Source organism: Temnothorax curvispinosus, unplaced genomic scaffold, assembly GCF_003070985.1.
Source record: "Temnothorax curvispinosus isolate PA1 unplaced genomic scaffold, ASM307098v1 QBEX01007518.1, whole genome shotgun sequence".
Lineage (NCBI taxonomy): Eukaryota > Metazoa > Arthropoda > Insecta > Hymenoptera > Formicidae > Temnothorax > Temnothorax curvispinosus.
Genome location: NW_020217298.1, coordinates 103,883 through 118,499, shown reverse-complemented (window position 1 = coordinate 118,499; position 14,617 = coordinate 103,883). Strand labels below are relative to the sequence as shown.

The following is a 14,617-nucleotide window of genomic DNA, read 5'->3' as shown; positions in this document are numbered from 1 at the left end:
CTCTTCATGGTCTGTCGTCTCCTCCGATAGATCGGCTACCTCTTCCGAATCAAACTCTTCATGGTCTGTCGTCCCCTCCGATGGATCGGCTACCTCTTCCAAATCAATCTCTTCATGGTCTGTCGCCTCCTCCGATGGATCGGCTATCATGGGCACTGGCAAATACGCCATGGTCGGGTGCAAAGTCACATAACCCTGAATCATCTCCACAAGTGCGGAGATGACACGACAGAGACTCCTCGTCTGTTCAGTTTGATACAAAAAATACTGATATTGCTGATGTCGAAAGGGATCCATTTTCTCTTAGGTATTCAATAAAGGTGTTCTCTGTGAGGTGTGTCTCCTCTGGTTGGACCCACTCCCTTTGGAAGGAGAACTTCTTTCCCCTTATAGTTGCCACTTAGCAGCACCGGGGGTTAGGACAATGTATTTCAACACCTAAAGAACCAAAAAGTTTAAAGAACAATCTTGCTTTTGACGCCGGGTTTCGTTATACGCGTAAAATACCTAATAACGATCGAGAACTGAAAGAAAAAGGAATCAGGAAAACTGAAAGGGCCGCCAGCGAATTTTCCTCTCCAAGAAATTGCGAAATACCTTCGTGACCTTCGGCAACGGCGGGAAATTCCTTCGGCAACTGCAATCGGTCTAAGCTCGGCCGTTTCTCCGGGTTTCTTCTGCCGCTGCCGTATCAACGCCGGATAAGCGGCTGCGCGACAAATCAGCGCTGACGTAGTTTCGCGCGGCGCCGCTGCGCGGCGCGGCGCACCGCCTGGTAAGCGTGGTCGGCGCCGATTGGCCGGCGCGCCTCCGCCAATCGGCGCCCTCCATCTGTCTACCTCGACGGCCGCTAAACTCACCAACCACGTCCGCGGAGCGGGCATTATCGGCCAGTTCGTCGTGGTGGCAGGTACATTTACGTAGTCGTCGGTCTCCTCGGACTCACGTCGTCCTCATCGGCGTCCGAATAATGCGGTCCCTCTGCGCGTTCGTCGTTCTCCTAGCCCTCTCCGCGGCTACGGCGGAGGTGTATCTGGACGAGAAGTTCAGCGATGGTGAGTAGACGCTATTCATATTCATTTTCTCGAAAGAGACCGGGCCCGGCGCGGTCGCGAAGAACCGTTCACGCGCGGCGGCGGCGGCGGTAGCAACGGCGGCGGCTTCTCCCTTTTGCCACGAAGACCGTCGCGAATCGGAGGCCCCGCGGTCTCGCGACGAACCACACCCTCGCTTTATCCTCGCCGAGGCGCGTTCTCCCGTACCTTCCTTCCTTCCGACCGCGACGGGGGGAAACGCCGGCCGGAGAAACGAAGATCACGGGAACGCGACGACGTGTCGCGCAGGGAAGGACGTGGACGCGGCACGGCAGCGGCCTCTCTTTGGTAACCGCACGCCCTGCCGCGTTCCGTCGCTCCGTTCCGTCCCGCCGCCGGCCGACCGTCGCTCGTCCACGTATCTCTCGCGCGAGATCGCTCTCGCGACAGTTAACACGCGGGGAATCGTCAAGGAGCGTGTCCGTGACACATCGTGCTTCCGCCATATCGGCCATATGTGCACCGGGGAAAAAGAGAGAGAGAGAAAGAAAAAGAAACAGGACGGACGGACGGACGGGCGGACGGGCGAGGAAAGGATCGAGAGAGGCTGAGGCGAGCGACACGCAGTCGGAAGCGTCGTGTCTCCCCACGTCTCTCGTGGCACGTCGCCGCCGTCGCCTACATGACGCCGCACAGATCGATCCGTCGATCTGTGCGCTCGACCGCCGGAGCGGCGAACCGCGCGACCGCGGATCGGAGCAACTCCGCTTTTCGGGGACCCCAAGGAACTCCGAACTCCGATCCCGAGGCGAGATCGCGAGCTCTACAGGTCCGTTCGCGTCACCACGTAATTCCCTACGCCTCCTCTTCCCTGCGCCTCCATTCCGTTTTTCTCTCTTTCTCTCTCCCTCTCGCTCTTTCTTTCCTTCTCTGTCTGTTTCGCTCGCGCGAAGCCTCCGCGCCGAGACTGTCTCGCTCCGAGTGCGGAAAATATGAACGGATTTTCCCGTTAAATTCAGGATCCAGCAGGCAAGCGAGAGAATTCCTTTTGCACTTTGCCCTTCTTTAAGTGCGCAAGATATGAAAGAATGATGATGACACGGACCTTGATTTCCTTTCTTGTAGCTTTTTTTTTGCGCGTCGAGTGGACAGGGATACTCCGACCTCGGATGGACGGAGGAAAAGGATTACAGCCCGCGTTCGTTTATTCCCGTTACACCGTAACGTGTATCATAACAATTTTATTTTCCCAATAGTTCCCAATGTGAATAAACGAACGCGGGCAAAGAGGAAACAGATCTCTTATGTTTACCGGTGACAATGGAAGCGCGATGATTTAGTTAGCTTCGTTTTTTCTCACCTCTCTTGTGTATGTCGCTGAAATTAAATGTTATCTTTTCGCTTCTCGACAGCCGGTACAGTTATATCGTTGCCTTCTTAATTTTTAACCGGTTCTCAACCCCCACCTCGTTCATCTTCTCGCTCGGGGACGCGGTAGGGATAAACGTATCTGCGAACACGTTGCCGCTTTATATTAATTGTTTCAAATGAATTGAGATTTCGAGAAATACATGCAATTTGTCTCGAATGATAAAATATATTAAAATAAAGAGATATTGAAATATTGATTAAATATATATATCTTGTTAAATAAATTGGATGGATATTTAGTTAGTAAAATATACGTAAAAAATTGTTTTATTGATTCACGAAAGAATTGTCAATATTTCAGATTCATGGGAAAAGAATTGGATCTATTCCGAGCATCCCGGCAAGGAGTTCGGAAAGTTCGTTTTAAGCTACGGAAAGTTCTGGAACGATCAAGAAAATGATAAAGGTACTTGAAAAGAAACACAGATAATTCCTTACAAAGGAATGTCAAGTTCGCTTATGTAACGAGCCTATCTTTGTCAAATTTTGCTCAGGTATCCAGACGTCGCAAGACGCGAGGTTTTACGCTCTCAGTAGGAAATTTACTCCGTTTAGCAACAAGGACAAGACCCTTGTTGTTCAGTTTACCGTGAAACACGAACAGAACATCGACTGCGGAGGCGGATATGTTAAAGTGTTCGACTGTTCTCTCGACCAGAAGGATATGCATGGCGAGAGCCCGTACGAAATCATGTTTGGTAAGTTTTCTTATCAGAACTATGCTGTTGATAACGAATAATCAGATCCCGAGCCTAAGAGTCACTGGTCATACAACCAGTGTGTGACAAGTGCTATAGGAACTCGGAGAGAAATACTCTTTCATTATGCCCTGTGATATAGTGATTGTACGTATCGCAGGCACCAGAAAAGATACATTCATTACGGAAACTAATTAGCTTAGATAAAGCTCGAGTTACCTTGCGTAACAACAACTTCACCTAATTTAGAAATGATGACATGTGAAATACCGGAAATACGTGCATAAAAATTATATTTATGCATATATTGCGCATAAATATGTATATTTATTAGTTATTGATTTCAAAACTATGTGATATATTTTATTTCTTTAGGACCGGATATTTGTGGACCTGGAACTAAGAAGGTCCACGTTATCTTCAGTTACAAAGGGCAGAACCTTTTAATCAACAAAGATATTCGTTGCAAAGACGACATTTACACGCATTTGTACACTCTAATTGTCAAACCCGATAACACCTATCAGGTAAATATGCGCTATGTTCGTGTAAAGTTGCAGTCATTGTAAGTGCTATCGAACCTAGAGTCACATGTTCTCACTGATTGCCGTGGAGGATAGGTGCTACAGGATCTCGTAGAGCAAAGATTATCTTGTTTGTTGACTGTATAGGGAGTGATACCGCTCACTATATGCATACGGCAAAGATCAACACGTCGATAATATCGCTACTTTGCCAGACGAAAAATTATCTTGTTCGACGATTCTTCAACAAAATCAAATTTTTCAGGTGCTTATTGACAACGAGGAAGTCGAATCCGGCGAGTTGGAGGCAGATTGGAGCTTCCTACCTCCGAAAAAGGTTAAGGATCCATCTCAGAGCAAGCCTGCCGATTGGGATGACAAACCCAGTATCGATGATCCCAATGATAAGAAGCCTGAGGATTGGGACAAGCCCGAGCATATTCCCGACCCCGAAGCGGTGAAACCTGAGGATTGGGACGACGAGATGGACGGAGAATGGGAAGCGCCCATGATCGATAATCCTGATTACAAGGTCCGTACACTGAGACTGACGTGTATTCGAAGGATTTGTCAGGTCACTTTCTTCATCTATCGTTACTTTTAAAATTATGTAATTTTTTCAGGGTGAATGGAAACCGAAACAAATCGAGAATCCCAACTACAAGGGACCCTGGATCCATCCCGAGATCGATAACCCCGAATACACACCCGATCCTGAGTTGTACAAGCGTGACGAGATCTGCGCTATCGGTTTTGACCTGTGGCAAGTTAAGTCCGGTACCATTTTCGATAACGTTTTGATCACCGACGATCCGGAGGTCGCACGCAAATTCGGAGAGGAAGTCTGGAAACCTACTTTCGTAAGCATATTACAGTTTTTTTTCCTATCATTTATTTGTTACCGATATGATCAACTCATGATTAACTCGTCATAGATATCTAAATTTTAAATGACAAACTAATTGGAAAATATTTTCCTTATTCCGTGAATCGTAGGAAGGTGAAAAGAAGATGAAGGAAGCGCAGGATGAGGAGGAGAGGAAGCGAAGAGATTTGGAGGCCAAGGAAAATGCAGATAATAAGGACGATGAGGACGATGAAGAAGTAGACGAAGAGGAGAACAGCATTCACCCAGATACCGATGTAAGTGTCAACTCTACGTACCTTACACGTCGTTAATAAGATTTTATGACTATACTGGCGCATGATGTTCATATCTTCTCTGATATCTGACGAGAAAAATTGGAATTCCTCGTTTCTGAATATAAACATTCCAATAGTTCCTTTCGATTTCGGTGCGAATCAACGATATTAACGACTTTGTTTTCTTGTTTATTTTGCAGGATCATGACGAATTGTAAATAAGTGTGTCGCGTGTGGACACAAACACAGACTGTATTCCAGGAGCTACGTGGTCGCGACACGCACTAATTCCTCCCACAGGCACAAAATTTTAATCTGAAGACACACAATAGCAAGAGTGCAGGATAATACGATTACGTCGCCCGTCGCATTGTCCACGAGAGCATCACATTGAATTCTGTTTTAAGCTTCTGAAGCAAGTCTCGCCCGATTTTCTCAACGTTTCGCTAGTGTTTTTGGGCTTCGATCGCAGCGCCTAAAACATTCTTAGCCCAAGAAACTTTCTATTCGAGTGAGTCTATTATCCTGAAATATTACACGCTTAAATCAAGTGATCGATATTTCTGCGAAGTGTGTGCTGGAATACGGAAGAACAAATATTAGAAATTAGAAAGAAAAAAAAAGAAGTGTAGAGAAGAAAGAAACGAGAAGAGAGTCGTATAAGCCCGTGTCCACCATCGGCGCAGCTCCACAAAAGACTCTAAGTTGTTCCGTTTTTGTTTGTCAAGTGTTTTTATATACATTAAAAAGTAATTGAGATGTAATTTAAATAACATGATGCTATTATATATAATATATACATTATTTCAATTTCCGTACAATGTACGCGCGCGTAATTCAAAGAAAGAGAAAACTCGCTCCAATGATAAGAAAAAACGTAAGAATGATAGATGTGTGCAAATGTGACCGAGTGATAACAATTGGTATGATTATGTATCAGAGGCAGTCCAATAACCATGTAATAAAATAAATAAGACTTTTCTAGATGTGCTCAGGCGTTTATTTTCGCGGGGTCTCAAGCGAAACCCAGTCCTGTTGCTGATCCATTTTCATCATTTGTAGCAATGTGTACGAATCGATTGTGCAAATAGCTTCCAGTTATTACCATTTGTATATGTACATACATGCATATACACGCTATTTTATTATATCATGTTCGCGTATGGTTAATCTTGTGTAATTCCACTTTTATATCGGAAAATAAACTGACATCATTTTTCTTCGAAACAACTATCTCGTGTGACTTACGAATTACTTTTTTCTTTTTTGGTATAGCGTGACTTAATAGAATAACAATCAAAACTTTTTAATCGACTCGATTGGCTCATCGTCATGAGAAATCGACCATTGGTTTTGGTCAGATTAATCATCAAGACATTTCGACCATGGGTTTTAGTCCTTCTAAATTGATGTATTTGTTTTTGAAATTTATATATAACCATCGGATTTAAATAATTTAATTTATTGCGAAAAATATTACCTCAGCCAGAGTCGAAATTCTTGATGATTAATCTGCCCAAAACTAATGATCGATTTGTCATGGCGATGATAGCCAATTGATTGAAAAGTCTTAATTGTTAATTATTTGTTGGCGTAATAAATGTACCTATTCGGTTTAATAGAACAAGTTTATCTCGTGAATTGACGAGCTAACAGATCTGCGACGATATAAGATAAATTTGTGACACATTCGCTCACAGAGCGAATAAAAAAAAAAAAAAAGATTTACATTATAAATAACAAAAATAATAATTTTATCAAAGTATGGTCGACGTCGAAATGTTTGAGATACTACGTTTTGATGTAATTCTCCTACATGCGACATCCGATAGAATTTGTTTTGTGAAATAGTTAGAAAACAAATCATTTTCGACGTTGACTATACGTAAAAATAACTTATTTTGCGTGATTTTTATCTACCTATCTAACTTCAGTCTGCTTCGTCCTTGCGTTTAAGTCGCCACTAATTAGCGTGAAACGTGTCTCCTCGGCTTTTTCCATAATTAATTTTATAAAAGAAAGAAAATTCTATACGCATTGTGTCGAAAGCCAGTCGAGACCCTGCAATGTACCACTGGCATTGCTAACTAATGACGAGCCCTGAATGTGCCATATTCTCGCACAACAAAGTTTATGCAAACCGAATACATCGATCAGCTCCTCCACGCTCGCACAGCCAGGAACGTCCTGTAAAAATATTTTTTTGATTGGAACTCTTATGCAATACAATCCAAATAATAATATAATTTGATTATATAATTAAATTACAATCGTATTATGCGATATCAACGTGAAAAAAATATTACATGTTATTGAACAAATTTTACGATGTAAATGAGAAAACGTTATATTTACCTGTTTATTAGCATAGATTAAAAGTAGAGCATCCTTCAATTCTCGTTCATAAAGTATCTTCGATAATTCTTTTCGTGCCTCTTCGAAGCGAGACCTATCGCTAGCGTCAACCACGAAAATAATTGCTTGCGTGTTATGGTAATAATGCTTCCACAGTGGCCTGAACTTTTGATGACCGCTGACGTCCCAGAGAGTAAATACAAGATTCATGTACTCCAAGCTTTCAACGTTGAAACCGATAGTGGGAATCGGTGGACTTGGCAGCGTAACGCCTCGCATGGCAGATAAAATGCTCGTTTTTCCTGCTCCATCTAATCCCAGGATCACTACGCGCATATCGATCTTCGTCCCAATGTGTATCCTGTTATCCTATCATAAAAATAAAGCGATAGAAAGGAATTTATGAAATGTGTTAAGATAAAAAGATAAAATATTAGATAGAGCAAGATAATTTAATACCACTGAGACTATTTTTGTTGAAAAAACTGAAAGTATTTGAAATACTAAAAAAAAACGAAGATCAATATATAAATTTACTAGAATTATTTTATAATATCGTTCTAAACCAAATTATTTAAAATAAAAAGCCCTTTCTACTTATAAAATAAAAAGGTTTATCCTACAATTTAAAAAACTAATCTGGTAATCAGAATGTTATATAATTCAAAATAAAAATTATTTACGAACCCTGCTAAATATAATAGGAATAGAGGACTCGGGACTGAGAAAATCCGGTCCTAATTGCGCATAATGTTGCTGCTGTTGCTCCAATGTCGCCAGCACTTCCTTGACCTTTTCCGAGCTGCTCAACAACTTCCAGTCCTCGGAATCAAGTATGCTTTCGCATTGGATGCACACACCGGCCACTTGCGACCTCGTGGTCGTGAGATCCTTCTGCTGCTGCCTCAGCGCGCAAAGTCTACCGCGAGTCTCCGTCTCGATGTACGCCATCGCTGTTTTCTCCTGTTCGGCCAGAACAGCGCGTAATTCCTCAAAATGATATCGTACTCTCCTCCTCGCATCTTCGATCGCCCAACCTTCCAATTCTTCGATTACTATTTCTGAAAATACAAGGGTATAAATTGAAAAAAGACGAAACGATGGAAATACGGTTTAGAAAACCGTTTCAAAATACTGAGAATTTTCAAACAATTTTTATTGAATTATTTTGGCCGTATATTCTTTTTTCTAAATCTAAATTGTATCTAATTTGAACAGATATAGTAGATACAATTTTAGAGAAAAAAAACAGACAAATACCTATCTTGTGTGCGGTATCTCTCATGCTCTCCATAAACTGAGTCATCTTCTGCAATGCCGCAATAATGGACTTTCTGATGTTCTCTGCTTCTTCCTCGACCAAAGCCGGCTATAATTTAAGACATAGATAAGATATGGCAGGAATGTACGGACAAAGAAGGAGATTACAGATGATGTTACCTTGTGGGTACTGTGTTTGCCGTACTCTTTGCATAAATAGCACATCAAGGAGTTGTGGCAGCCTTCTTGCGTACACGTGAACTCGGCCACGTGCGCCGTGTGTATCGGACAACGAGGCTTCTCGCGCGGCTTCTCCGACAGCGGCACGCGTCTGTGTTTGCCCAGCGTCTTGGACGAGTGGGTGGTGGTGTCGCAAGCCTCGCACAGATGCGTGGCGCAGACGGTACAGTAGAGGACTGCGGTGTGCGCCTCATCCTCGTCGCAGGACAGATTCGACTGAAGCCTCTCGCGCTCCAGTACCAACGTTTTCTGACTGCTGGACTGCTCGAGTCGCTCGAGCAGCTCGATAAGCGCAAAGTTCTTCTTCAGGCTGTAGACGCTGTTCTCGTGAATGGCGGTGGGCTGCCGATCAAAGGGACACAGCAGGAACTGCTGCTCCGACATGCAAGTCCTCAACCGCAACAAGCACGAGTGGCACACCGTGTGCCCGCAGTGCAACAAACGCGGCACCTTCACGCCGTCCACCGTGAAAACCTCCTCGCAAACACGACATTCCAGCACCTGCCAATATTCCGCGCATCTTGTACGCTTAATCGAATAATGCACTTAAATCAAATCATCTTTAGCTTAATATAAGCTTATGTATATAATTACTAAGTTCCTAATTGGAAGTACAGTTTGACTTTGGGCGACGGCGATCAAATTCCAATGAATTCAATTGACAAAATGCTTACAGTAAAATTTCCAACGATACAATTCGTCGTTCCTAATCAATTAATTAATAAGAAAATTAACAATTCCATCCACGTTAACAAAATAATTGCAGGTATCAGGCAAGTTAATCGGAGTCTGATCGAAGTCGCCCTTGATGTCTTCTCCGTTTCTCGAATCCAGACGTTTCTTACGTTTGTTTTCGGCGCCGTTTTCAGCGAATGCTTCATGTATTTACTCAGTCGATTCGCGTCCTCGTCCATCGCGGCCATCCGACGTCCCGTGTCTCTCGTCCCGGAGTTCCGACTGCGATCGGACTGCTGATAGAGGTTAGCTTTAAATGGCAAAGTCCGCTCGGCGCCTGAAAGCTGGTTCAAATCATTACGCCGGGGCGCGAGGAGACCGCGGAATGGCGCAGCGATGCCGTATATGTTTTTTACATTCTGATTTATTCGCGGATATTCTCCACCACCGAGTCCATCCGCTTCGTCCCTTTCACAAAAACGACTGCAATATACACATTGCACAATTTCCTACGATTTCCGTGACGGATCCGTATTCCGTGTCGTAAAGTTTCATAAATCTGACTTTCGTTCCTGATTGGCTAGCTCGTCTTACGGCGTACGGAAGGGGGGCAAGGCACTCTCCCTCTTCCATACGAAAAATCTACAAGTTGATTGGTCAAAAGCCGTGCAATAGTCAATCAATCGCCAATCAACTTGCAACTTTTCTATAAGAGCGAAATTTACGCACGCGTTTCTCTCGCGAATGAATTCAAGATCAAGATTTCAAGAATCGAATCCCTGACTCGCAAAACTTACATTCCAATTTCATTTTTAAAGTGTGTTATTTTTGTTCTTTGCAATATTCGCGCTCTTCTACAAGAAATACGCAAAACTACGCGAAAGACTCGTCTTTTACTTCTTTTGATCTTCTTCATAAAATATATAAGCTCGAATTAATAAAATATCCCCGAAATGTTCGTAAATGCCGTTCGCTGCAGTATCGAGAAGCGCTATCGAGAGTCGGTCTCGAAAATCGTATTTGTAAATATTACTGGAAGGGGGGGGGAGAGAGTGCACGCTACAAATATTTTTACATATTTTCTTCCTTTTGCTTCAATTTTTTAATGTTAATTCCGAGACTCGCTCTCGAATAGACGGAGACATCTTTGCGGACAGCCGCAGATGTTAATCGCGACGTGCCCCGTGAGAACCGCGCGGAGTTAACCTCACATTCGAACTTTGCGATCCGAAATGCAAGAATCTCCCACCGGCGAATTATGATGGATTTCCTGAAACAGCCGGCGTTTATAGTAGGAGATATCGACGAGGACATCAATCTGTCGGTGCCAGCTTCTTCCGGGGAGGAGTATATTAAACGAGTGGTGTAAGCTGGTGTCTTCTTCTCTCAGCTCCTCCTTCCCTTTCAGGAAAAGTGTATCTAAGGGGAATTGTATTGCAGCTCAATTCTTTTTATATACATATACATACATTCTCCTACAGTTTTCACCTTTATTTCCTCAAACTGAATATAAACTTGATTTATGTGGTAAAAATAGAAAAAAGTTTATATGTTGTAAATAAGAGATGTCAAGTCTCATGCTTTCTATGTTTTTCTTCTTTTTTCTCACAAAACGGCAAACATATATCTTCTTTGTTGAAGAGAGATGGCTAATAATGAACACAGCACTTGCGATTGGAAAATAATGAGCTAACGATTAAATATTGTTTGATTGATGCTGCAGAATAGAAGCTAGACAGTGTGCGGACGTAGTGGTGGCCGATTTGGATCCGTCGTGTATGAAGGAGCCCACGAAGGCTTACGTTGAGACCGTAAGTTTTAATTCCTAATAAATCACGCATAAATTTCACAACTATGGAGTCAATGTGACTGCTAAAAGTTAGCAGGGTGTGTTCAAGCGCCGGCAAGCCTCAAACCAACCGTGGAATGGCAGCAATATCAGGTTTCAGACTTCTCCAAGTTAAGACTGTACATAAGCCAACTGAAGGACGAGATACTGATAGGCAAGCGCAAGTGGAGACCACCTGACATTCATTTGGTATGTAGGTTTGAGTACACTTGTCTGAAACTTGAAATTTTAGAGTTATTTTGTTCAACTTGGCTTTTCTTCGACGTTGCAGCCAGACATAGACGATCAAAATGCTTGGGTCGGCTTCTGTTTAGGTAGCGAGGAGAAGATCAAACCTACATTGAATACCCTGTTCTGTTTTAATCAATCAAACGTGGAGCAAGTACTTGAATATTTGGTGCAATTCGTGGAGACTGAAAGGAAAATCGAATACATAATAGGCCAGTGGATCTACGCGTTACTCGCGATCTTGGAGCAACCATTGCAGCCCGACACTTGTTCCTGCCTGCGTTCATTAGCACGAGCGTGTTCCGTCATTCGCGCCGATTCTGTAATATTCATTATTTGATCAAGCTAATTCCGTTCTAACACATTGGAATTAAATCAACCAATATCGTTTTGTGCTTTGCCTTATTTATGACAACAGGCTTAATTCAATTGTTTTTTTATTCACACGATGTGCATTTGCAAAAAGTGCGTGCAAACATTTCAAGATCGAACGTGTTTCGATAACATAAAGAAAGATATATTCTTTAAACAAGTAAAAGATTAAAATGTTTATCCTTTTCTTTAACTCGAACTATGTAGTATGTGTAGTAAGTCTAAAAAGTCTAAAAAAATTCAGGATAAGATTTAGTTGCATTTAATCCTAAAGGCATAGAGTACGAGTCAATATTTTTCGTCTAGAATGGTAAATGATAGAGAATAGATAAGAATAGAATGTTTTCATAAGATAGAATTTCCACTTATTAAACTATAAAAAAATATTGGTTCCTTTAATTCCAAAGCATTAATTTTTAAATTTTCCAAAGAAAAGTTCAGTTAGATTATCGTTAGGAGCTGACATATTACTGATATTGTTAAAATAATATGGAGGAACGAAGAGAGGGGGGACAAGAGGGAAAGGCTTTCTATTAACGCTGAATTTCTATTAACAAAACATTTTTATTGCATAACTTCCTGTTTACGCTGCTGCTATGTCGTTCCCGATATTAGAAAAGGTTCAGGCGATAATAAAAACTCGCGTTTGTCGGATTACAAAATGTTGAGAAAATAAGACTGAACTTTTCTTCTATATCTAGCTCGTCGTCTCGTTAATATCTACAAAAGTCCACGTCAGAATTTACTAACGCCGTCTGTGCCATCTCGCTACTTCTCTTCTTTTCTTTTTTTTTTTAGAGAGAATTGGACGCGCAGGAACTAGGGGCGCTGAATTTATTCATCTGTCTAGTAGCGAGATACTTTCGTCAATTGGACTTGGCAGATCCTTGACAACTTCCCATCGTGCATATGATATAATTATTATGACGCGGTATGACATATACCTGTATACATACGATTTTTTTTTTTTTTTAATAAACTCCACACAAGATTATATCCTGACCTTAATTTCAAACGTAGAGAATAGTACAGTTAAGTTTCTCGAGTCTCGCTTAATCATTACGCATCGCGCATTAAATTACACAGTACCAATTATTAGAGGGGGGCTCGATATATAAGGCAATGCTTGAATTAAATAAACTCGTATTACAACAATCAATCGGTAAGCGAAAATTGGATAACCTTGAGTGATACTTAAGCTACGTTCTCTTGGTCCTGGAGCAACGCGGTGGCTAGTCTCTCTAGATCATCGTAACTAAGATTGTTCACTTTGTTTTTCAAGTCCTTTATCAGCTCGTTGACTATGGACTCGGTCTCGGACACCGTGTAGTACGGCCTGAGCACTCGCGAGACCTCTTCTCTCAGCAGATGAATGCCCGTTTTCTGTTGGGGTAAGGCCCTCGCCTCGCTGGAGCCCTCCTCCGCCTTCTTGATCACCAAGAGATTTAATTTACTGCCATCTTTGATTCCGGGATAAAAACTCAGCGGATTCTCGTCTGAAGTCATCAAACAGAAACGGTTATAGTGAGAAATCGTAACGATACCCAGGTAGCATTAATGTCTAAAAGACATCATAAAGATGTCTTTAAGGCTGCGGTCCACTTGACGCTACAAATGCTTCGAAGCATTCCTCTTCTCTTTTCTTTCAATGAAGAAAGAAGGAGAAGAAGAACGTTCCAAAGTATTTGTAGCGTCAAGTGGGCCGCAACTTAAGATGCCAGAAATCTTAAAGATGTCTTTATGATGTCTTTTAGACATTAATTGCTACCTGGGTAACGCTAGATAAAATCTAGAATGTCCTTACCCGCCAAGGTCTTCCCAGTGAGCAACAATCTTTGTTGTGGTACATCAATGCCCAAGAGGTCGCTCACTTTGTGCTTCAACTCCAACACTGTCTCTGACGGTAATATCTAAAATCACGTGTATAACAATTTGAAGAAAATTTCTACAAGATTCTCGAAAAAAAAAAAGGAGACATTCAAGACTTGAGAGGAAAAATGACTAAACGTTAGAAGGAAGACTCATCCGAAAGACGAACCATGGCTATCTTAGTTTCTCGCTTAACGGACGTTCGAGCGCACAAAATTATTTAAGATAACGACGAAAGTCAACTTGGTTTCACGATTGCAAATATTAGTCGACGGCGAGGTTCAGATCACGGGAGGAAATCGCGGATGCCTCGCGGGAAAACGGAGGGAGGCGGTTGCGCCGCTCGACAGCCATGCCGTATACTCACGTCAACGACGCACTCTTTCCCCTGCAGCTTCTTCACGATCACTTTCATGATGAAGCGGCCGACGAGGGATCTCGCGCGCGAGTCTGGAGTCGGGGACGATGCGGACGACGCGCTTCGAACGCGCTTGGAAAGGACGCGCGTGTGTGCCCCAGGCGGGAAATTCAGGTTTCGCGATGGAACAGCGGTGTCTCCGGCTGGATCGGCGAGGACTGGCGCATCTTACGCCGCCGGAGAGGTTATATTTTGCGTACGCACGACTCGCGGCGGCACGGCGTCATCGGCGTCATCGACTACCACCACCTCCTGCCAGTCCTGCCCCTGCCACGGGAGCGGCGACGCGACGCGGGTATCGATACTGGCGTGACCGCCGCCCGAGCGGATATCGATAGCGACTCGTGACAATTCCTCCGATCGTCGGTGCACCTCACTCGCATGATACTCCGGTCTACTCCGGAGTCGACGTTGAGTCGTCGTTGAGCCCCTTCACGCGCGCGAATTTATGTCTCCCCGTTTTCCCTGCTCGACGCTCGACCTCCTTTCCTTCCCTCTCTCTCTCTCTCTGTTTTTTCTAT

At 43.2% G+C, this 14,617-nt stretch overlaps 4 protein-coding genes across 6 annotated transcripts; 2 read left to right on the top strand and 2 right to left on the bottom strand.

Annotated features, from left to right (window-relative positions):
• The first annotated feature begins 873 nt into the window (after nucleotides 1-873).
• LOC112457119 (calreticulin) lies at nucleotides 874-5,820 on the top strand. The gene is made up of 8 exons (XM_025020011.1): nucleotides 874-1,055; nucleotides 2,767-2,871; nucleotides 2,960-3,163; nucleotides 3,539-3,690; nucleotides 3,953-4,219; nucleotides 4,311-4,547; nucleotides 4,684-4,830; nucleotides 5,031-5,820. The coding sequence occupies exons 1-8, from the start codon at nucleotides 971-973 to the stop codon at nucleotides 5,046-5,048; spliced, it is 1,215 nt and encodes a 404-aa protein (XP_024875779.1). The 5' UTR covers nucleotides 874-970; the 3' UTR covers nucleotides 5,049-5,820.
• Nucleotides 5,821-6,303: 483 nt separating this feature from the next.
• On the bottom strand, nucleotides 6,304-9,898 carry LOC112457118 (E3 ubiquitin-protein ligase TRIM23-like). Of its 3 annotated transcripts, none has more exons than XM_025020007.1 (7): nucleotides 9,777-9,898; nucleotides 9,531-9,704; nucleotides 8,626-9,213; nucleotides 8,446-8,554; nucleotides 7,873-8,246; nucleotides 7,186-7,554; nucleotides 6,304-7,017 (listed from the first exon to the last, which is right to left on the bottom strand). In XM_025020007.1, exons 2-7 carry the CDS (start codon nucleotides 9,606-9,608, stop codon nucleotides 6,859-6,861), a joined length of 1,677 nt encoding a protein of 558 aa, XP_024875775.1. In that variant the 5' UTR covers nucleotides 9,609-9,704; nucleotides 9,777-9,898; the 3' UTR covers nucleotides 6,304-6,858. The 3 variants fall into 3 exon arrangements, with proteins under 3 accessions (XP_024875775.1, XP_024875777.1, XP_024875778.1); XM_025020009.1 differs by having other exon boundaries at nucleotides 9,531-9,697; XM_025020010.1 differs by having other exon boundaries at nucleotides 8,626-9,186; nucleotides 9,531-9,897.
• A 375-nt stretch (nucleotides 9,899-10,273) lies between these two features.
• On the top strand, nucleotides 10,274-12,803 carry LOC112457121 (gem-associated protein 2). The gene is made up of 5 exons (XM_025020013.1): nucleotides 10,274-10,725; nucleotides 11,084-11,171; nucleotides 11,240-11,398; nucleotides 11,481-11,759; nucleotides 12,608-12,803. Exons 1-5 carry the CDS (start codon nucleotides 10,619-10,621, stop codon nucleotides 12,698-12,700), a joined length of 726 nt encoding a protein of 241 aa, XP_024875781.1. The 5' UTR covers nucleotides 10,274-10,618; the 3' UTR covers nucleotides 12,701-12,803.
• Nucleotides 12,354-14,512, bottom strand: LOC112457122 (ubiquitin-like protein 4A). Its single transcript, XM_025020014.1, has 3 exons — nucleotides 14,046-14,512; nucleotides 13,614-13,719; nucleotides 12,354-13,305 (listed from the first exon to the last, which is right to left on the bottom strand). The coding sequence occupies exons 1-3, from the start codon at nucleotides 14,091-14,093 to the stop codon at nucleotides 13,004-13,006; spliced, it is 456 nt and encodes a 151-aa protein (XP_024875782.1). The 5' UTR covers nucleotides 14,094-14,512; the 3' UTR covers nucleotides 12,354-13,003.
• Between the last annotated feature and the right edge of the window lie 105 nt (nucleotides 14,513-14,617).

What these genes read in the sequence shown, in the direction of transcription:
- LOC112457119 (XM_025020011.1), top strand. Translation starts at nt 971, where the DNA reads ATGCGGTCCCTCTGCGCGTTCGTCGTTCTCCTAGCCCTCTCCGCGGCT. An exon ending in AACCCGATAACACCTATCAG is followed by an intron (nt 3,691 to 3,952) that starts GTAAATATGCGC and finishes CAAATTTTTCAG; the next exon opens with GTGCTTATTGACAACGAGGA. An exon ending in AAGTCTGGAAACCTACTTTC is followed by an intron (nt 4,548 to 4,683) that starts GTAAGCATATTA and finishes CGTGAATCGTAG; the next exon opens with GAAGGTGAAAAGAAGATGAA.
- LOC112457118 (XM_025020007.1), bottom strand. Translation starts at nt 9,608, where the DNA reads ATGGCCGCGATGGACGAGGACGCGAATCGACTGAGTAAATACATGAAG. An exon ending in AAACGGCGCCGAAAACAAAC is followed by an intron (nt 9,214 to 9,530) that starts GTAAGAAACGTC and finishes TATTCGATTAAG; the next exon opens with CGTACAAGATGCGCGGAATA. An exon ending in AGATACCGCACACAAGATAG is followed by an intron (nt 8,247 to 8,445) that starts GTATTTGTCTGT and finishes TTGTATTTTCAG; the next exon opens with AAATAGTAATCGAAGAATTG.
- LOC112457121 (XM_025020013.1), top strand. Translation starts at nt 10,619, where the DNA reads ATGATGGATTTCCTGAAACAGCCGGCGTTTATAGTAGGAGATATCGAC. An exon ending in GAGTATATTAAACGAGTGGT is followed by an intron (nt 10,726 to 11,083) that starts GTAAGCTGGTGT and finishes TTGATGCTGCAG; the next exon opens with AATAGAAGCTAGACAGTGTG. An exon ending in GACCACCTGACATTCATTTG is followed by an intron (nt 11,399 to 11,480) that starts GTATGTAGGTTT and finishes TCGACGTTGCAG; the next exon opens with CCAGACATAGACGATCAAAA.
- LOC112457122 (XM_025020014.1), bottom strand. Translation starts at nt 14,093, where the DNA reads ATGAAAGTGATCGTGAAGAAGCTGCAGGGGAAAGAGTGCGTCGTTGAC. An exon ending in GGAAAGAGTGCGTCGTTGAC is followed by an intron (nt 13,720 to 14,045) that starts GTGAGTATACGG and finishes ACGTGATTTTAG; the next exon opens with ATATTACCGTCAGAGACAGT. An exon ending in CACTGGGAAGACCTTGGCGG is followed by an intron (nt 13,306 to 13,613) that starts GTAAGGACATTC and finishes TGATGACTTCAG; the next exon opens with ACGAGAATCCGCTGAGTTTT.